This window comes from Strix uralensis, chromosome Z, assembly GCF_047716275.1.
Source record: "Strix uralensis isolate ZFMK-TIS-50842 chromosome Z, bStrUra1, whole genome shotgun sequence".
NCBI classification, from domain to species: domain Eukaryota; kingdom Metazoa; phylum Chordata; class Aves; order Strigiformes; family Strigidae; genus Strix; species Strix uralensis.
The window spans coordinates 88,858,399-88,881,088 of NC_134012.1; the positions used below are offsets into that span (position 1 = coordinate 88,858,399).

At 38.3% G+C, this 22,690-nt stretch overlaps 1 protein-coding gene across 2 annotated transcripts; it reads left to right on the forward strand.

Moving 5' to 3' along the window:
- Window positions 1-307: 307 nt before the first annotated feature.
- Window positions 308-17,661, forward strand: C1QTNF3 (C1q and TNF related 3). Of its 2 annotated transcripts, none has more exons than XM_074855587.1 (6): window positions 308-676; window positions 5,521-5,632; window positions 8,225-8,379; window positions 11,938-12,067; window positions 13,511-13,610; window positions 15,012-17,661. In XM_074855587.1, exons 1-6 carry the CDS (start codon window positions 389-391, stop codon window positions 15,169-15,171), a joined length of 945 nt encoding a protein of 314 aa, XP_074711688.1. In that variant the 5' UTR covers window positions 308-388; the 3' UTR covers window positions 15,172-17,661. The 2 variants fall into 2 exon arrangements, with proteins under 2 accessions (XP_074711688.1, XP_074711689.1); XM_074855588.1 differs by having other exon boundaries at window positions 308-472.
- The last annotated feature ends 5,029 nt before the right edge of the window (window positions 17,662-22,690 follow it).

The window sequence follows — 22,690 nt, forward strand, 5'->3', positions numbered from 1 at the left end:
CTCCATTTCCATTACATTTTTTCATACTTAAACAAAAACATGCCAAAGAAAAGGTGCTACATTTTTTAATGCCCCCAAATAGGAACCACGGGAGTCCGTTAAATGCTGTGGTCATTTCCAGCATACAAATCAATTTTCCTTGTGGTGGTGAAGTGGTGAATAATGCCTGGTTTGTTTAAAGGAGCATGACTGATTTTGGATGAAGGAACCTGTCACTTTGGCATTTTTAGTTTTATTTATTGCACGCAACCGTATAAAACCTGGTACTAGTCTCAGTGCCAGGCTTACTAGTGGAAAAGCTGAAAGGACCACATAACTCCTGGTGCAGCAAAGAGGTTCTCCTTCCATAAGGCATTTGCTGAACTCCTGAAAAATTATTTTTAATAACATGGCAGAGAAGGATTTCATCAATTGGCATCTACTGGCTTTATTTTTTCTTCCATTTTGCCTGTGTCAAGATGAATACATGGAGGTGAGCAGAAGATCTTATAAACCAGTGGCCAAAGTATTGCAAAGTCACCACCAGACTGGCCATAAAGGTTCCAGAAGCAGGGAAATATTGAAACAGCGGAGTCAACTTATAGAGTGGACTGTTGATAATAGCACTTCTACAGACCAAAAAGTCCTGAGACCAGAGGTAGATGATGTAGAACTGACTACCTCAGATAGAGTCCAGGTACTCTGAATTAATCTTCTAAAGATATCTTTAAAGCTAATGAGATTTTTTTTTTTTTGCTAAGTTTATTAGTGATATATTTATGAAATTATTCTTATTAAAGCTGTATATTGGTCTGTATCCTGCTGGGTTGCTTTGTACAATCTTTTAATGAGCTGGTAGAACCAGCAGTGGTTGGGGACACTGGTTTCAACATAGACAGCAGCCCTTTGTTTTGATGAAACTGTGATCGTGCAATCCTATATTCTGATAAATAGTCTCTTAATTATTTCAAGGTATTACTTATTTAATATATTAAAGTTTTATATTCTGTTATTTGGATGTGAAGGAAAATTACAGAATTTATAGAGGTATTCGGAAAGATTCAATTAGCAGAAAATAACTTCTACTATATAAATTATATTTTTTGAGCTTGAGACAAACATGATGAAATTCTGAATGTTCAAAAATTTTATTCTAAGGAATAGCTTGAAAACAGTTACTAAAGTAATGAGTAGATTTAATAATATATATCAACTTGACAGTTTCAGAGAAAAAAGATTCAGAATGAAACAATCTGTAGTACCTGTGTTTTAAACTGGGAATCTTTTTATGACTTCTATATGACATTTTAGATATTATAGTCATTAGCTCACAGCAAAGGGAAAATGGCATAATTTGATTATACATAAAATATTGTAGTCAAAATTTTAAAAGAAAAATCTGAAGGGCAGAAGATTAAGCTTTTTCTTGCACTAGGCAAAACAAAATTCCACTCAAATTAAGTTTTTGTTAATTGATTTTTTTTAGAAACAAGAACATGAGTGTTTTGTTCCTATTGCTGATACAAATGTTTAATTCCTGTATAGTTGACCTTTTATAATTGTTTTTTTTAAAATGCTTTCTGATCAAACTGTGGTATTTTGAATTCAAAAAATCACAGACATGCAGACAAGTGTTGAATAGTAACCTACTTCATGATAAGCAGAGAAGAGATTTGATTTTAATCCTGTCCTAGGCTTGAAGAACTGAAACACATCCAAGTATGGGAATGTGTTTAATACACCACTGTATTCCCTGTATTCAAATTGTATAGTGTTTTCCATTTCATATTTCTTGGGGAGGAGTTATATTTTCTCCAGTGCACTTAGCAAAATAGATATATTTAACTGTAGGTATGTTAAATTGCACTTGCAGTATAAACAGTGTAAATCAGCAGGTATGTAGTCCAATGAGCCAGCTAGTGTGTGCATACATCTTTACTGCAGAGAGAATTGTGGAGCTGCATACTACAGACCATGTATTATTGGTACTTAAATAAGATTCCCCTTTAATGCAACATAATTTCACATAATGCAGGATTTAATACAAAATTACAACTTTTTTAGGGGTTTAACTCTCCCCCACAAAGTTTCACTGTGTTTGGGGTGCATGTGTCTCTCATCAGAGAGTTTAATGCAACATGTTTGGAGTTGCCTGCTGGGGGAAGACACTGTGACATTAAAACTGAGCCCACCGAGTCCGAGTACAGCTGATGGCAGCCATTTACCTGCCAGACCCTCTCTAAGAAACAATCTTTGCTGGGGAAATGATGCAATTTTTGGCTTACTGAAATGAAATGAAGCACTAGCAGATGCATGACAGGGATAATCCATCACAGAGTGGCTGATGCAATAGGTATTTTCCATCTCCAGACTCCAGGGATTTCCAGGCAGAGGAGGAGCAAAGGTGGCACAGACATGTTTTAATTCATGTCAAACCTCTTTCTTCCCCTTGAACAATCTGAAAGCTGTCTTACCACCAAGTGTCTACTTTCTTGGTTGTCTTCACTCTGGCTGGAGAATTTCACCCTCTTGCTAAAGTGTTTTAACAGTCCCATTCCTGTTGTGAAATACAGACAATAGCATTTGTCTTTGCTGCACTGGGTAAAAGGCCAGTTTCCACACTGCTGGTAACATGTAAAATATAATTTTGTATATAATTATAAATAATAAAATATAATTATAAATTGTGCATTCCTCAAGCACAAGAACTGCTAGTGACTTGGGAAAACCATGCCAGACACATTCTTTCTTTTAAGTTTGCTCTTTGAAAACCTTCAGGTATCCCTCAACCTACTGGTGTTTTACCCTGAATTTTGGCAATTTTAGTTTGTTTCATTCTTTGCTAGAGAAGATGCATGGAGGGCCTTAGCACCCACATACGCATGGTATTTTGCATTCAGAACAGGAGTCAAGAATGGTGCATGTAGATTACTTGTCCTCTGCATTCGCTTAGACAATATAACAGAAACCCATAAAATTAATCAGGAACTGAAAAAGGGCCAGGTCTCCAATTATGATTCCTTCACAGCTTTAACTTAAGGGAATTTTATAGACCGTCTGTTGCCTTGAACTGCCTCCTACATACTAAATCACAGGAAATTCAGCAAACAGCCTCAGAAATATTCCAGTTTTCTATCTGTTATGAGGATATCAATGCGGCAGATGCATTTCACGAGCTCCTAAATCACATTCATGTTCTGAGACCGATGCCAAAGGTCCATTGTGCAATAAAATTTATGTGCAAATGGCTGCATAGGACACCTTTGGCAAGTAGGTTGTAATTAATCTCTTTGTCCCATTTAAGTGTAATTTTACTTTAGGAACAGGTTTTTCCTTTAAATGTAGTAATGAAGTTCTTTGTTTTTACAGATTAAAAGAGTATCCTGAATATTCATTGTTCTGGCAGCTGACTATGAACATTTTTTTCCTCCTAGTCAAAGGATCAGTAAAGATAATAGGTCAATAAAACTTTATGACTTGCATAAGTAGTTATTTTGAACTCAGTGGAACTGTTCTCATACAACCAGGCTGGCAGGACTTGCCTCATTTCGCATATAATAACCTGCTGAGCTTTTTGAGAGGTAATGCCAAATAGCATTTGGTTATGACCAGCATTGGTATCTATTTTATAACATAGCTGGTTAGCTAATAATGTTGTTCAGGATTTCAGGGCATTGGGTAAAAAAACAGATCATTCCTGCACAGAGAGAGTCTCACATGCAGTCCAGTTTGCTGGATTCATGCCTTCCCTTACCTACAATTCACAGTTCTAAGTCTCTGGAAATTTCTAGGCTGATATGACTTATTTGCTCTGGGCAGGTGTGTATATAGTTGCTTTCTCATTTGACACGAATATGAAGCAGTACCAGAAAAGAGCTGAAGATTTTAATCTCAGTGCAACACTCAATATTAGCATTTCAGGTGGTGCAAAATGCTTGTGCAATTCCAGTCCTCTTGTATTTGGCTCCCCTTCAAGGACTGAAAATGGGCTGAAAGCAGGGCTACTTCTCTGATATTAGGTTAAACAATGTGTCTGGTGATTGTCAGTTATGTTCTTCCTAACAACTGGGAGAGATAAAACAGCAATAAAGGTACAAACAGGTTCTCCAGGAACAGACAGTCCAACAGACAGAAATAATTTTTCTCATGAAGTATAGACCTTATCCAGAATTAAGGTAAAAATCATAGTATTGACCAAAACTCCATAAATATGAAGCCCTTCTGCCCATTGGCAAGTCTTAACATTTCCAGAACTTTGAATATGAAGCATATTTGTTGAGCTGTCAGGTCAGCCTTTATTCCCATTGTAGTTTTGTCGGTGGTTCCAGCTGGAGAGGGCATGTGTCTATCCCACTGGAGGAGTAGCAGTATTTTGGTGGCATAAAAGGGGTTTCTTGTATCCATAAACATAAGCTCCAAGGCTTGCTCCTTAGGCAAGGAATTTGAGGATAATAAAGATGAAAAGAAATAGAAAGGAAGACAAGTAGTAAAATGATTAGAGAAAAGTAGTAGTCGGATTGGTGTAACTATCACCCTCCAGAATTCAAGAACTGCAGATCTGCACCTCAGATAACAGCAAAGAATTGTAGGAAAAAGAATCAAAGGGAGAGAAATGAGAAGGAGGTAGAGAAATGAAATAAAACCCTGGACCTCTACCTCAGTTGAGACATTGGAAGATTTGTGACCACTAAATCATCACAAGAGCCTAGGTACAAAATCCAGCCAGGATTGAACAAGACTCCATTAGTATAAATACAGTAATATGGGAAAGAAAAGCACTGAAACAAAACTATCATCAGACTATTATTACAGTAGCTGAGCTGTGTATAATAAATTCATTAGTTTATTTATGCTGCTGTATTAGTTTCATCACATAAACAGGCTTTCATAGTTACACACCCACAATTACAAATAATCAAACGCCCCTAACACCAGGTGTTGTGGTCAGTTCAAAATTTTGTCAAGTATCCTGGCACTTTTTTAGGTTCTCCCAACTTCAGTGGTCTGTAAATATGCAAGTCTGGGGCCATGAACAGGACTGTGCTGCACAGACTTTTTTTTAATATCTCCTTTGGGCGGTCCAACACAGTTTTCTTTAAGTTTAGTGGAGAATAGTTCATTGCTGAAGGTCAAATGATGACTTGTGTCCTACCACATGTACATAGGCTTGTTTGTCAACAAAGGTCAGCTGAAATGTGGGCTCAGTGAAAAGCAGGATAGGAGCCTAACTGAAATATTCATCTAACTTTCATTACTTGGTATTATTCTATTTTCAAAACCCTCATTATTTGACAGGACAAGTTGTTTTTTTAATATGCATATAGCTCATAGAACACTTGAAGAGCTATTCCCTTAAATCTTTCAGAAATAACATCTTCAGGGACAACCCAAGTATGGGAGATTTCAGCACAGATAAGAAGTGTTTTGAAAACTCACCAAATATATAAACAGAGAATATATAATGAAGACCCTGTAACTGACATGCATATGATTGATACCATCCATGAATGAGCTACTTAAAGCTTATTTTTGTGCACTTAGCCCCCACAAACTGGACCGCAGAATCCAGACTGTAGTTCCTGCTGCCGTGGTGACTTTGGAGTTCGACTCTACCAAGGGCCCCCAGGACCTCCTGGACCCCCTGGGATGCCAGGTAAAGATGACATTTAATTCATTTTTTGATCAGTCTAATTACAGGCTACAGATTACAGGCTATTCTACGAATATCAGTGAATGGTCCAAAAATCAGCATTTTGGGACAGATTCAGGAACAAGTTTTTCTATAATTTCTGGGCAGATAGAGATTTTCAATTAGACTCTATTTTCCAGTGAAAACCTATTTGTTATTAAAATTCAGCTTTTACAAATTCATACTGAAAGTAATTTTACTACATTTATAGGGCAAATCAGTCTCTCTTCCTAAAGCAACATGAAGCCTCCATTAAAGTTGAAAGACCTTGTTCCCTGGAGTTGGTCATTGTGATCACCTTTGAATATCCAGCTATGCTATTGTATACTGTATTCAGGAGCTTTTTTTCATCTAGCATACTGCTAGCCAATATTTTAGAGAGACACAAATGCTTCTCTTCTCCCACAGAAATTTCTTCTTTTCTTTCTTTCTTCTTGTCTTCCATAATAAACAGTACCTTTTCTTTTTTTTTTTTTTTTTTTCCCATTAAAAATGCATACAGAATAACAGGATACACAAGAAAAGGCGATACTTTGATCTGGTAATTGGCATGGAAAAAAAAGAGCCTAGAGAAGGGAAAAAAGTAGTTAGTTGCATGTTGGTGTAAGTTGTTACTTCAGCTACCTCCAGGGATTTGAAAATCACCATTCCTAAAGCAGATGTGTAATGTAAATGAGCATGTCATTGACTGACAGATTTGTCTCATCTTCAAAAGCTTACGTCTTCTGTTATCACAATAAAAATGTAATTTCATAATCCTTCTGTCTCACAAATGTACTGACAGTAACAGACATGACAGATAACAAAAAAAATCATGTAGTAATTTTTGGTAGAAGGAGTTTACAGTAACAGTTAAATCTGACTGCTATGAAGTTAAATCTGAGTGAATGAAGTGTTTCAAGAACTATCTTCAGTTGGCAAAATATTGAAAGAAATTGTTACTTTGTCATAATTTGGGTATTAGGCAAAATAATGTCATAGGCGTATTTGATATTAGTCTGCTGTGAGCTATTCATGCATCAACGCTTTATAAAAATACCATCGACCATTACAGAAGTATGAGAAATCTAATGGTGAGGCCTCTTGTGCAGAAATATTGCATTACATATGGATAAATTGTTGGCTTCTTAGAAGCAGAACATGATTTTGTATTAGACCCATACTTTCAAGGCAGCAGTGGACATACTGGGACACAGCCCAGTCCCAGCTTTGCCCTTTCCTCATGCAAGGATGTATCTTGGTCACACATTCTTGTCACCACAGGATGCCACAAACGTATGGCTGACAGCAACCTTCTGCACCCTGGAATTTCTCTGTCTCCTTCATCTGCTATATTTCATAGCACTGTGCCTGTAAGGGGAACAACGGCAGCTGTTTTTCCTTTGATTGAATCAAATGTCACTTGCAAACTTCTGTTCTGAACTGGTAGATAAGTAGTTCTGGCTTTACATGAAGGATCGTTCTTATTTTTAAGAGTTATTGATTTCTCTATCCAAACAAAAATTTGCTTAATTTCTTTCACCATTTAACTTCTTTGTTTGAAGTAAATTCTTTTCTCAGTACAAAAACTCTGAAGAATCACTTAATCATTAGATTTGATCTCAGACAACACCATTCTTCTTGTAAATTTGTAACCAGAGTGACTAATCAGAGAACAAGCAGAGTGGCAAAGAATCTAATTTCAATTCAGATAGCATTAGAACAATGATGACACTAATTAATTCCCTGAGTAATTACTTGAAAGGTCAGGCTTTTGCTTCAGGTATGCATAATAATTCTAGCCAACTTTAAAATTTTGTCAGTCACATAGACATTTGCTCAGTCATTTCCTCAGTAAACACCAGGAAATAATACTGAATATGCAGGAACGTGTTTTTATAATGACCCTTTTCACAAGAAGCCATCTCAGAAAAGCTTCATTATAAAAATTTTGCCTTTCTTTAAATATAGGAGCATGCAATCAATCAACCCGTTCAAGCTAACCAATACCCGGAGAACGCACACTGTCTCATTTTTGGCACAGATGGGTCATTTAGATAGTTCAAGGCTACAGCCATTCTTCATTTGTGTAGACATGCTTTAAAGATAGCAAAATGTTACTGAAAATTATCTTATCCTATCCTAATTAGCTCAAATTATCAGGAAAGAAGTTTTTACACAAAAGGAAAAGCAAGAGTGCTTATACAGGTTAGCTGGTATGTGTGAATAGGCGGTGGCTTTCACTTTGCCCGAGCCTTGCAGCTGCTGTCTTGTCCTTGCAGATTTTCCCAATAACACAGTATGTTGATACATCCAGTTTATACAGCAACACCAAGATAGCATGAGGATTAATTCTTAAACATCAACCTGTGTTATTCTGGAAACTTGCTCATAAAAACCTTCACTTTCAGCTTAACCACACAGCTGTTTCTTATCCATCACAGCTCAATCACGGTTTTATGGTACTGAAAAGTCCATGCGTTGCAAACTGGTGGAAGAGGACCCTGTCACAGCTATCTGTTAAAATATACTACATTAAATTATTTAAGTTAAACAGAAAGCTCTGTTTCCTTTAAGGAAATCACGGAAACAATGGAAATAACGGAGCAACTGGCCAGGAAGGAGCCAAAGGTGAGAAAGGAGACAAAGGAGATATGGGACCGAGGGGAGAGCGTGGCCATCATGGACCCAAAGGCGAGAAGGGCTACCCTGGGATTCCCCCAGAGCTACAGGTACAAAATCTCTGGCTTGTGCTGGCTGCAGCAGCTCTCAGGTTATGGTTTTATTCTCTGAAAAACAGCACCTAACTACTGTAAGGTACTTAAGAAAAAAATCCCCCTTTAAATTACTGCAACGAGCAACATGTGTAGCCCTTGTCATGACTGACAAATGTGCTCTGCCAGATCTTCCTGGACAAGAAAGTCATCAGGGCTTAGTCTTTCTTTAGAGTAAGAATCCAGCTGAGAAATGGGCAGGAAGAAACATATGTGGTTCCCTTTTAGGGCAGAAAGCCAGTATCTGGGTCATTAAAGGAGAATAGCGGGGACTATCATTTTTCTATCAAGCTGTATCACATACATAACTGCGCTTCCTATGGCAAATGAAAAGAGTAAAGGAGACTCTCAGGCCCGTGCTTCTCAGGTCAGTCAGGCTTTGTGAGATTCTCAGAAGCATATGTATCCAACTCTTCAAAGTATCAAGTCAAAACCTCTGAGTGCAGTCAGAAGTCCTTTCGTTTTGAAAAACACCCCTCAGTAGCTATCTTTTTATATGTCTATATACCTTAAATACGTTGAGAAGCATGTAAGTTCTGCCTATGAATGAACTACCCAAAAGCCAGATAAGCATTAAAACATGGGTTCAAGCTTGAGCTGATAAGGTCTGCTGGGGGATGGGATATATTTTTTTGGGTTCAATGCTTTGTTGGCATAGTCACATAGCTTTTGGATTAGAGCTTCTTTATGTACCAGGAATCTGGCAGATGGCAGAAAGCTAATGTATATATACCTGCAGACAGTGGAGATGTGGTATAGTCCTGTTCTTAAGACAACTGAAAGTAAATGGGACTTGGATAACTAAGACCCTTGGTTATTGTTGCACAGGGGATTTAAAAGAGTTGTCCACACTGTATACTGCAGCAGTACATGAGCAGTTCATCTGCAATAGCTGTAAGACTTGACTGTCTCTATGACATAGCACAGCTAAGGTGCTAAAGGCAAGATTTAGATGCATGGCAAACCTTTGAGATGTATCCCTCCTGGTCTGCAGCTGCCACTGTGGAAGGGGGTTCTGAGGTCAGATCAGCCAGCCCCATGGGGGGGAATTCTAGAGCACTTCAGGTGGCACTAGGTGCATTTGTGTGGACCAGTGATCGAAGTCAGATTCAGCTCCAGAGACTATATGTGAGGGAAGCATCTAAGTTCCTATCTAGAAGCACAACTCAGCTTTATCTGACAGTCAGTGCTGCTTTTGGGCAAATGGGATTTCAAACACCACAGAGTACACAGACTTTCAGAAACTATAAGGGAGTTTACATCCTCACTCACACATACACACTTTAATGGAAGTGCCTTAGTCTTGATCTGATTCCTACCCTCCAAACCAAGTTCACCACAGAAGGGACAAAATGGGATATAGCAAACACACAGAGGAAAAAATCCTACTTCCAAACACTCTGACTATGGGGAAAACTGAAGTTCCGATCTATTTACAGAGATACACCTTTTAACTGAAGGATACTTTTTCCCAATAACAGTCACTCCTTTATGTTTTATATCCTCATAAAAGGCATTCAAATTTACAGCAAAATCAGCAGTACAGCCAATGTATGCAATGTGGGAAAATGGCTTTGGATTTCTCAGCATTGTGTATGCTTGAATTCTTCACTCTGGGTTGCACGAACATGCGACAATTGCAGAGACTAAAATTTTCAATGAAAAAAGTTTCCAAAACTACTGAACTTCTGTAACAACACAGAATTATTTTAGTATTCTTAAAGAATTAACTGGAATTAACATGATAGCTGAATATCTTAAAAACATATTTGTTGTAATTACATTCAACATAAATCCTTTTGCAATTTTAAAATGAGCTATGAGCATTTTTTTCTTACATAAACATAATGGTAATAATTTAGTTAAAAACGGAATAATTAAAGAGGGTGAATAACAGAAGCTCATACTGCAATACCTATTTCCAAGTAAAATTCCATCACTGTTTTTAACAGATGTGTTTAAAAATTCTTTACACAGTATAGCATATCATTTCTTGTTGACATCATGGTTAAGAATTTTAGAGTGCGGGTAGGTAGAGGAGAAAACACTTTTTAATACAATACTGGTCAAGTACAGGATTATTTTGAAAGACTTGGTGTGTCCATGTTAATCTGCTACATCAAATGAGACCTAGAGAGAAAGGACATATTTTTCAACTCTTCTGATCAACCCAAGAAAAGTAGCTTGGGGTCAAAGAGAATATGAAATGGAATCTAGACAAAAAGCAATAAATTCTATCAAGCTGCCATTGCAGCTGCTTTCTTTTAACATATGATGAACTTTGATGTGATCCTGGCTGAGAAGCAAGAAGTTAACAATTTGCCATCATAGAAAATGCATTCATGCAGGGATAAGGAAAATCAGCCCAAGCTTTCAGCTCACATCTGGAGCTCCTCAAATTTCTGAGCAGATGGTTAATGATTTCCATTGTTGGATCCAGACTTACATTGATTTTGCCTGTTTTGGTTTTGTTCTCATCTGGATCTGAAATCAAAAGAACTTAGGGATTTTTTTTTTTGTAAAGACCAGTATAACTGGAATCTCGTGAAAAATGTCATTTTTGTGAGGGGCAGTAACAACTGTAATTGAACACTTCTCATCTAAGAAGTTAAGATGTAGAGATAAAATGCCAAGTCACTATGTGACCTTCTGGCATCCAGGTGCCTGTACCCTGTTTACTGACAGTCAGATAGAGGAATCACAGGCTCACAGAAGAGGTAATTCCTTTCCCTGCCCATGCAAGTTGGCAGGGTTGTTCCCTGGTGTCTTGCTGAGGGTAATTTGTATTGTCCAGTGTGGAAGATTTTGCACTGTTTTCTATGAAACATTTTCCACAGCCAATACATCTCACTGCAAGAAGTGTAACATGAAGTTGAAGCACAGTTTTCACTTTCTTAGTGTCCTCTTTTGGTCTTCACCATGCTCTGTTGTCGTGACTGAGGGTACAGGGCAACTGGTAAGAGAGAAAAAGCACTGAATGTTGAGTCCCAGAAACTGCACTTCTAGAGGACCTCTAATAAAAATGCTTAATGTATCTCTGAAAGTAGCTAACAAGAAACAATAATGTGTATGGAATTTACCGAGCATTATTTATTTCACAAATTCCGTTAAAAGCAATATCCAGTCTAAATGCGTTGGGGAACACATAAAAACTAATTAAACCACTTTTGTCAGAAACACCACCCATTTCAATACCAGTTTTCTGTTGCATCATTCTAGAGAGACTTAAAAGTAAATAAAATCCCAAATGCAGGTCCTGATCTGCAAACACTTGCCCATACACTTACTTTTACAGTCATGAATAGTCCAATTGAATGTAATAAACCTAGTCCTCTTCCCGTTTCATTCAATGGGAGTTTTGTTACTGGAGTTTAATGGCTTTGGAGCAGGCCCTAGAAGAACATCTCTGTCAGGAAAATAAACAGACTGCAAATACAGGAAAAAATTCTGTAGGTGATTCCTCTACACATGTGCATTTCATGAACGACTGCCTGAATAAGAACTGTATTTTTGCAGGTCGCATTCATGGCTTCCATGGCTACTCACTTCAGCAACCAGAACAGTGGGATCATCTTCAGCAGCGTCGAAACCAACGTTGGGAATTTTTTTGATGTCATGACCGGGAGATTTGGTGCTCCAGTGAATGGTGAGTGTTTGAAAAACAAAATATGCAATTCTTGGGGCTATAGGAAGAAGTGTGGTCAATAATGATGAGAAACTAGTTAACTGCCTTTGCACAAGACACTGATGGGACTCGATCTGCATAGCTCTTGCTAACTACTTTCAGGAAAAATTAAATTGGAAACTGAGCGAGCCAAGAGAGGGCTTGCCAGCCAGTGAGACTAGTGCTGGCACAAAGGCAGGAGGAAGAGGCATGGCCAGAGCTGGGGAAGGAGCAGGACAGTCTGCTTTGAGACCTTTAGCCCTTCAGCCACTGTGATGAGATAACCATGGCCTTGATATTGCAGCAGCAGCAGCTTCACAGCTGCCTCCTGCCTCCAGTCACTCTCTTCATCCCCATCCTCCCTCAACACCAGTTCAGATGTGTGGCTGGAAATGAGGCATTACAGTTTTTCCTGACTTATTTTTCAGCTGCACCAATCCCCCAGCTGATGCAGCTTGGGGCAGGAAGAACTATAGGAGATGGGAGAGGCAGGGCCATAACCAAAAACGTGTCTATGCAAAGCCTGAAACCACCTTCCTTCATTCGGTCTTTCTCACCCTGCTATTTATTTACTCACTGCTATGGGAAGTTAGATTAAATAAAGGTCAGGCCCTCCAAGCTTGCTGTAGCACATCTTACAGACAGTTAGGGGTGCATGTCTTCAGAGCTGCTTCCTTTTGAGGCTAATGTATATGCGGATGTCAATAAACTTTGGCCCACAATGATTTAATGACTTTGACACAAACTCAAAGCTCCCATTGTAGGGTCAATGCTACAGACTTACTGTTCAGGAACCAGGACCTGTCTTCCCATCTGAAGGAGTCTTGCAGAGTTCATGACACATAACATGATTGCACTGACAACATTGTTGGCACCTTTGAGACAGAGAAAGAGCTAAAAAGGGTAATGGTAAGGATGTGTTGTGCAAGAAGAGAAAGTGGTGGCTATGTCTGCATTGTCCAGGATTTGGTACAGCCAGGTGAGCAGCAGTGTGTGCTGCTAAAACCACTCATGCCCTGCCTGACATGGGCAACATGTTGGCTGCCTGACAGCCTCTGAGGCTGAACCCTCGCTGGCCTGGAGACTGCCCTTTTGGGAGAGGGCAAGAGCAAGAAGGTAAGGAAAAAAAGGTGAGAGAAGGGTCACTAGGCTCAGCCTCTGGGAAATTTCCCTTTTAGTGAGAAGGGATGAGCAGTCCTGCCATGTTCAAATACAGTCATTTCCCTGAAACAGGATGTGGCTGAACCCCTGCCATATGCAGAATAAAAATGAATCAGATTTTTGTAAGCAGAAGCAAAATACCCACTGACAACTGGAAGGTAATTTTGGTCTCAGCTGTTATGTTTTCTAAGCAAGAAGCACAAGTCTGCAGCATGACTACCTCCTTCTATGAAATAAACACACTGTATTTGGTAATCTTTTCAGGGGTGTATTTCTTCACCTTCAATATGATGAAACATGAAGATGTGGAGGAAGTGTACGTGTACCTGATGCATAATGGTAATACAGTTTTCAGCTTATATAGGTAAGTGAAAGGTCATGCCATTTTAATGCAAAGGACATGTTTGCACAGATATGATAGCTTGATCATATTTCAAGAAACACAAAATTGTTCATTTGTTGAAGAAATTCTGTTGGGTAAAATAACCAACAAAGAAAAACTATTGTATTTTGACCTCCTTAACTTGCAAATCTGGATCATAACTGCTACAGATCCTCGACCTAAAATTCAGCCTTGATCAGAAGTTCCTCAAAGCTCAGGGGAAAGAAATTAGCACTGCAAGTCAGGATTGGAGCCTCATTTTGCCTGTCAGAGAAAGGGCATAATGAAGTGTTCAGCAACTAGTTACAGTTTTATTAAAGATTAGGAGAGAGAAATTTACTTTAAAGGTGGAAAGCATTTAAACTGCTGTAGTAAGGATGAGTAAGAAGCAAAGGTCCCCCATTTACAGGCTTTATCATTAGCACACCGAATAAAAAGTTTCTGAACTCTTTATGTTAGCTGGAGGATCATCAAGAACAGAATCCAATTCTAGTTTATCAACTTCTGTAAGGATCGGGTCAAGAAGCTTGTGGCCAGATGGACATCTGAAAAAAATAACGTGTTTGAAGAAAATATTATTTCTTTAATACCAACCAGGGGCCTGATGCCAAAACCAGGCTTCTTTCCTGAGCCTGAATAAACAGACACAAAAGTTTAGATTGATCACACTGGATTTTAGACACTTAGATGACAGTAGGTTCATTTAAGCTGTCCAGGTTTCTTCAACAGCCCGTACCTGAAGCATCACCAAAGGGTACTTCATCCCTAATAGATTTTTCCTGCAAAAGTGCACAATGTTTTTCCCCTGAAGCAGTGATGTCAGAAAAGTCAACAGGTAGAAGGAAGGGAACCAAAGCTCATGCAAACCAGCAGGTTAGTCCACATCAAACATATCTATGTTCCAGTGAAAGACCTCAGGATGGAGTAAGCTGCCTGTCACTGCCTACTGCCTGTGCAGAGAGCACAGGGCTCAGCTAACATGAGACTCCTTGCCTGGAAGCATTTAAAATTATCTGGGTTGAATCCAAGGGAAAAAGAGCATCACAGGAAATCTGGAGTGTTGTGATGAATAAGCAGAGATTTATTTTAAACAACAAATTTGTCCCTGTGCCCTGGAAAAAAATATGTAAGTTAAACTTCCAGAATTTCAGAAAGGAATGAAATGATGCAATTAGGTAAGCTGCAAAATGTGACTAGGAGATCAAATGAAGAAAGATGCCAAAATTTACTCATAAAGCTGAGAAAACGTTGGCAAGTCTTTCAAGGAAGTTTTGCTCGGGATAACAATGTGCTTTCTTGGATTCTTTTTTTTTTTTTTTAAAGTTGTTTGCTTGACCATTGTTAAGAAACAAAAAGCTGACTTGTTCAAATATTCATCCTTAGCTATGAATCAAAAGGGAAAGCAGACACTTCAGGAAACAGTGCAGTCCTAAAACTTGCCAAGGGAGATGAAGTTTGGCTGCGAATGGGAAATGGAGCCCTCCATGGGGACCATCAACGCTTCTCCACCTTTGCTGGGTTTCTTCTTTTTGAAACCAAGTAAAAAAAGAAACAACCCGATAGATGTTTATCTGAGGAAACTTCTTTTTTGGAACTGGTATTTTTCTCTGGACTGCTTGTTTTGATGCAATGCGTTGCTATTTGTGTATCAGAGATGAGCTGAATACATTGGGCAGTTGACACACAGATTCACAGAAGATGTATTGTCATGTGGGTTGTACCTAGTGAATTGTTAAATGTTGATATTGCTCCCTTCTCCAAAGTGACTGAAAAACAAAGGAAAAGGAGCTTAAATAATTTAGAGAACAGCTTGCGCAGTAAAGTCAATTTGGTCTGTAAATATACTTTAGTTAAGTATATGTCAGGAATTTAACAACAGATTCAAGTTTTTTGGTTCATTTATTCAGTTCTCATTACAAGTTCATTTATGTTTGCATCACGGAAACAGGCCTGAATGAATTATAAGTAGGCTCAGCTGAGACCAGGTTTAAAGGAAGAAGTTTTTACTGGACTAGAATGAACTTTACAAATAGAAGAAAAAATGTGAAAATAAAGATGTCAAGGATTCAGGTTTATTGCATTTCCTTCTCAAACCTCTGAAAATGCATCATTTTTCGTAGATTTTTAGCACATATTTATGCTCACTCTCTCTCTCTTAAAAAGAGTGGTAGTAATTCTTGCCTTAGTAGCAGCTTGAAGCTAAGGTAATTTAGCCTGCAGTGTGCAGGGGATCAGACAGGGGAACTGTAATGCTTCTTCCTAGCCTTCAAATTGTTGAAACCTGATGTAACTAACTACAAGGTGTCAAAGCAGAGGCATATACGCTGGAGAAGTTGGGATATGCCAACAGCACAAACAGAGAAACACACATTTTATGGAGCTTGAAGCTCTTTTAGAAGGATGTACCTTTTAATATTGCATATTTACTTAACAGTGGAGTTGTTGATACAGTTTTTCTAGCAGCCTTCCAAGAACCAGTATTTCAGGAAAAGACGCTGCAGCCTGGCAAAGCAGCAGCTAACCCGATTCAATATTTAAGCAAACACAAATGCTGGCTGGCTCAGAAGTTCTGGTCACAGTAAACTGGGCCATTCTTCAGCATTAATATCTGCCACCCGCTTTTCAAAATTTGGGTACCTGAAATTCTTTCTTGCTGTTTTCATCAGAATCAGCACTGAATATACTAAGACAATACTGAAGTCTGAATGTATCTTCTGCACATTCTGGTTTTCCACACACAAGCTAATGAAATATAAATTACATTTTGACAAATATTACGTTTTAACCAGACATTACCTGCCATTAATGTATAATAAGCAGGTAGAGTTACGAAAACATTTATTTGAAATTCTTTTATAGTCAATACAGGTATCAGTAGCATGATAAGAGAGCAAATGAATCAAAATCTGCCCTATGAATTTTTATGTTCTTGTACATATTCCTAGTGTATGTACACCACATCCTATGATGAAAAATGCATGTTGATACTTGATGATTATGACTTGTGATTTTTTTAGTTTTATGCATCAACCACTGAAAATATTAGCTTTAATGAACTGTCATCCAATGAGTTTTATTGTTTGTTAACCTGGGTCAGGTTTGCACCACATAGGTTTTCAAAACCTGAGACCATGTTATTTTAATAAACATTTTAGTAAAATTCTGGCATGCCTTCAAACTAAAACCCACCCACCAGGTAATGAGCTAAAGTTATTCTTTTGGAATAAGTGCACAAGTTGCATGAGATATATGGCATCATAAGCTAATGTTCATAGTAGGAAAAATCTTGAAAAAGTATTTCCTGTTGTGTTAGAAATGTTTGTTTACTTTATAAAACATACATTTACCCAATAAAGATTAATAGTCATAAAACTATACTGGTTTGTTCATGTCTATATTTACCAAGGACCTTGCCATTTGGAGACTATGGGGATATAATCTTAATAGGTATTTCCTAAGCATTTATTTTGCTACTGAACATGAGAAAGCCAGCACTAAGGTTCAAAATATATTTATTTTACTGGTGTGTGTGTGTGTATATATATATCTACATAAAATTTAAATTCCTAAAGTTTCCTTTGGGGACTTAATTTTCCTTTATGGCATGACCATTTTAATCCATTTTGGTCAGAATAAAGCACTTAGAAACTATGATACATATACTCATTTTAAGCTTCTTTACATTATCTCTTGTAATGGCGATGATATAAAAGAAAGCCAAGTTTTGCCATTCTCATTTTATGCTGTTTTCACAAGTTTTGTACAACTTGGCCTGCTAAGAGCAGAAAGCAACTAAGAATGATCACCAAAGCTTCTGACAAACAGCAGCATGGTCTCAGTTCCAAGGTTAAAGCTACGAGGTTTTTTACATCAAGGTTGAAACTTCCTAGTTTTTGTATGAAATCTCTACAGTCTTTTCTCTGCAAAGTTATTGCATGCAATCTCTGCTGAGCATTGTAATACTTAAAAAATAAATTGTTAACTTACATATTAATTTCAAAGATCCTTCAAAATATAGCAACTGATGTAAAAATCTGTGTGTGTGTGGTTTTGTTCCTCAAAATTATCAGGTTTTGTATTCAAAAAGTCAAGTGGAATGTATTTTTTTTTCTCATAAATGTTTATGAAAATTAGTCATCTTTCCATTGCTGCTGATAAATGAAAGCCTCTTGCTTAGCAGATGCTAAAGACAAAATGTCTTCTGTCAGAGACTTTTGTCCTCTGTTATAAAATAGGTGGTATCTTGTAATTTGTGTTACGAGTGAGAAACCTTCTGGAAACTCAAAAGATGCAATTTGGAGTATACTTAATGGTTTTTTGTCTTTGCTAAGCTGAGTCTATATCTCTCTCCCACTCCATGAGCTCTCAGATTTAACCAAAACTTCGCAAGAGCTGCAAGCCCCTGCCTGCCAGGAGAACTGTGGTTTGGTAGGTGATATCTGCCCCAGTGGTAGGAGCTGGCATCCTAGCAGAAAGAAACACTGCCCTACACACAGACAAGCTGAGCTCTGCTCTGTGTGAAACACCAGCTCCCACTCTTGGTCCTCCCTTCCCCCTGAGACCCAGGGACTGCTGTCTTTCCCTGTGACATCCTTGCAAGGTAGCAGCTCTCATCTCCAGCTTCATTAGGAGCATTAAGGGCTGCATTTTCCAAAACAGGTCTGTGTGCCACTTGAGAGATGCTAGTTGGACCCCCTTGGCAGAGGTAAAACACAACTTCTGTGCATGAAAAACATGAACCAAAATGAAACCTAACCGAAGGAAAACATCTGAGGTCTGAGTCACAGTTTCATGAGTGTTTAAAGAAAGCAGAAAGCAGCTCAGTTTAATTGGAAATCCCTGAGAAAAAAATCCATCTATGGTTTTAGTTTCAGAGGCTAGTCCATGGCCTGAGGGTGACTGAGTTGATTCTGAGGAAGCAATTTAGACTGACAACAGTTTGCAGCCTGTTCCACTGAAAACCACGTGATCCAAAGAGAGGACTTTAAATAAAGTATCAGTTTTCTAAAGCGAAAATAAGGAAAACACTCTTCACTCAAATCTTTCACCTTCCCCATGCATTGACTTTCCTACATTACACCCTACCGCTTTCTGAAGTAGTTTTTAATAAAAGTGGTTTTTTGCTAAAACACTTTTTTCTCCTACTTAGCTCATATTATGCTTTCTGCTCAGAACCCCCAAAAAATCACACAAGGACAAAACATGCAGGGATTTGATAAGTGGTGTGTGAAAACACCCACAGTTCTTCATTTTGGTAAATCAGTAGCAAAATTTCTCTATTTTGCAGTTAATTCTGCTTCAGCAACCAAAGGAAAGAAAAACTGTCAGTGACCAGCTCAGATTTAAAAATCTGAGGCAACAAAATGAATGGTGCAAAGCAGTGCTCCAGGCTGCATGTCATACTCGGGTACCAGTGAAGACAAACTCTAGAAACTATCTTCATAAATTAAAAGAATACAATACAATGTGCACCTCTTAGTGTGACCAGGTTCCCTCTTACGCCAAAGGGCTACAGCTCCTTTAGGCTTTGGGCCAAACCACACAGTCATAGCAGCAGTTAGAGCATCTGCAGTGCCATGTTAATTTTCATTATCAAATAGTTTCCTTGAGGGAATTACGCAGCACAGGAATAGCAGCAGAGGACAGCCATACTTGCCTCATCACCCTGCTCTCTGGTTAAATTGATACTAAAAAACAAACCAGTGCCAGGGTCTATTCTCCAGCCTGGAGTTATCATCTGACTATGTTAACGCTAATTAAACTCTCTCAGCCTCCATAGCGGGGTGTCTGCTTGTAAAAGTGTCTGTTGGGACTAATCCCTGGCTTGCACTAACTTTCAAGTAGTAGGAAAGAAAAGTTTGGGGGATAACTCCAAGTTATGGGCTAAAGGCATTCGCAGGACCTTCTGCTAACAGTGGGAGAGGCTCAATATGTGCATCTGCATTTGAAATGGGGCAGTGCATCCTCCATGAACACATTCACAGAATAATAAAACCTCTGTGATGCAAAGTTTTATTAAACAAAGAGACTTCTTGTGTTAACTGGTGAAAAATTGTACAAACGGAGTTTTATCCTGCTTTTCTGAAAACAATCCAGCAGATGTGAGAAATTCCACAAAAAACAGTGTTTTAAAAGAATCATTTCGTTACAACACCAAGAATGGAAATACCCATGTTAAAATCATCTTTGACAGCTCCTGTTTCCTGTGAATGTGTCTCATCATCTAGTCACATGCTACTCCTTAGCCTCATCCAGCAGCAATTAGATGATGATTGTTGAATAAGGCATGGGCCATACACTAGAATGTCATGCCAAGAGATGAATATAGAACAGCTTCATTCAGTAACTTCATCCAAATGAAGTACTGTTACTACAGAAAATAGAGCATACTAATATGTAAGAAAGAACAGCAGAATTAAATTCACAGCAGCAACCTTAATTTTAGAATTTTCTGTTTTTAAGAGCTTCATTTTTCAATCTTAGTAATTCTTTGAAAGAAAAACACTCCAGACTCTCGCAGCATACTAAAGTTGATGAGAGTCAAGGAAGTCTGTAAGGACTGGAACTTCAGGCCAGGAGATGGGAATCCAGTGTTTGTGCCACTCTGTCATGTGAAAAGTCTTGGTCTGCACCTGAAAGTGCTGGATGGAATTTTATTTGTCTCCTGTTCATCTTTTAAACTAGAAAAGGGTAGAAGTATGATTGTTTTGAATAAAATCTTTCAGATACTGCATCACTTCAGATCAATGCTTTCTTCCCTCCAAGACTACCTGCTTCTCAGAATGGTCCATGTTTGTTTTCTAAAATTACCAAAGGCACACAAAATAAATAACATGAAGTAGGTATCCCACAGCTAAGGCGCAAATAAAAGGTGCATGGGCAAGGTGATGGAAGCAGTTCATAAAAACAAAGGCTTATCAATCCAAAGCACTAGCAATGCAGGAGAAATTGACTTTAATGAATGCAGTAGACAACACTATCCAGCAGTAATGGCTCGCTGGAAATAAGTTTAGGGCATGATTGCCAAGCAGTAGTACATGTGATGCCCGGCACAGAGCTGAAGCTCAGTATCCAGGCAAACAAAATCTGGGAATAACCCTGGTCTAGAGTCTGCAGTCCCTACAACAGTGGTTAATAATACACACGCAGGAAAATATTTACTTTCTACTGATTAGCCAATATAAAGATTAGCTAATTGCCAGTCTCTTAATCTAAATCATGAAAGCACAGAAATACCATAGACTGTGACTCAGAGGAGATAAAAGTTGAGTATTTTGGTTCAGGTACAAGGGTAAATGACCAAAGTACAGAAGTCACCACCACAGGCATCAGTAATTTGTTCTCCTACTTTAGTAGAGTATTAGAGGGCAAATTTCTGACTCCATGAAAGTTCGTGGCAAAGCTTGTTTGCAGCAAGGCCAGATCATCACCCCAGTGACTGCACTAAACAACTCACAAACAGTAGTTTTTCTAGGATATGTAGATTTTAACAAAGTAGCACAAGGCAGTTTATGCAATTCCTTTCCGTGGATGAGAGTGAGCTTTCACTAACTATAGCTCAATCTATAATTCAAAATCTTGGCACTTTTCGCTGGTGTCTGGTGGGATGTACACTTAAGAGAGTGAGCAATAATACGTGAATTCACACTCACACAGAAGCAGAGAAACACAGAAAGGCAAAGAGAAGCTCCAAACTGAAGAATCTGTTGAAATTGCAGAGATTAAGCTGCTGCATTTGACAAGCGCGTTGTACAAGAGACAGTGTGTCACAACAGCACGCAATATGAGGTCAGAAATGTGGAGTATCACCCACACGGTCTTTGTGGATATCGAGAAGTGTTATGAATGGAGCACAGCTCCTACTCAGGCAAGATATAAATGCAGGCTTTGGGATAAAGCACCCATGCTTGAAAGCTTTGATAAACTTGGCACACAAAAATATCACCATAAATTTCATGAGACTGTTTAAAGTTCTCAGTTTAAGATTAATGCTGATATGTTTGAAGTGACTAGAGAAGTTTCACCCTAAGCAGTGACCTACTATTTGAATTTTTAGGCAATTATCAAGATTTGAAATATTAAAACAGGTGAGAGAAATTCTCGCTTTTTCACTTAACAAAGCCAATAAAAACTGTACTGATACCAGTATCTCTTTAACCATGTATTAAGATGGACTAAATTATAAACAATACACATTTGAAAGGGGAGAATCAAGATTTTGTGTACAGCTATAACTTCACATTCCCACCTTGGTATTTTTCCAAAGGACTGAAAAGTAAGAGTAATTGTAAACAACATATCTGATACAACTGTAAAAGTCTGGCATAAAGTATAGCCAACCTGTACCAGAATTGCCTGTACCTCTGCAAAAAATGATGATATAGCACACAGTATATATAATTTCATTTTTTTAACACTGTAGAATACACTAATTTCAGTATAGGAATTATATACATTTCACAGGATGACACAAAAAGTGACTCACTGACACAATTCAATAAAGCTCACAAAAGCAGTGTGACAGGGTGTGAAACTCAGCCCAGTGTCCTGCTACCCACACTGGGGTTTTAATCTCAAAACAATCTCATTTCCTACACCTGTTGCCTCTGCAGTGAATTCATACAGCCACCTATTTGCTGCTGTGCATTAATGAGTATTAAATGGTATTACATAGATAAGCACTGCATGCCTTGGTTAGTTAGAATATTTGTTTCTCTCATGCCTGTTTCTTAGTTTGTTAAAATCCAATTTTTCAAAGTGGATTTAATGCTCATAAGATGCTCCCCTCACACCCCTGAAACTGAATTTAATAAGGTCCTGACCTGAATGTTTCTGCCACAGAGTACCCATTGTCATGGTGAATGACAACAAAAAAGCAGGTGCAAAGTGCTGCTTGGTTAAACCATAGCAAAATCCAGACCTTATCCAGTGTGTGATTATGGTTATTTGGATATGATAAACCAAACAGCATCCAGTGAAATGAAAGAACGTGACACAACAGAAATTGCCTGTTCCTATTCAACACAAACTCCAAGACTCAAAAGTTAGAGGAGACAAATGAA

What these genes read in the sequence shown, in the direction of transcription:
- C1QTNF3 (XM_074855587.1), top strand. Translation starts at nt 389, where the DNA reads ATGGCAGAGAAGGATTTCATCAATTGGCATCTACTGGCTTTATTTTTT. An exon ending in TGGACCCCCTGGGATGCCAG is followed by an intron (nt 5,633 to 8,224) that starts GTAAAGATGACA and finishes GTTTCCTTTAAG; the next exon opens with GAAATCACGGAAACAATGGA. An exon ending in ACAGTTTTCAGCTTATATAG is followed by an intron (nt 13,611 to 15,011) that starts GTAAGTGAAAGG and finishes ATTCATCCTTAG; the next exon opens with CTATGAATCAAAAGGGAAAG.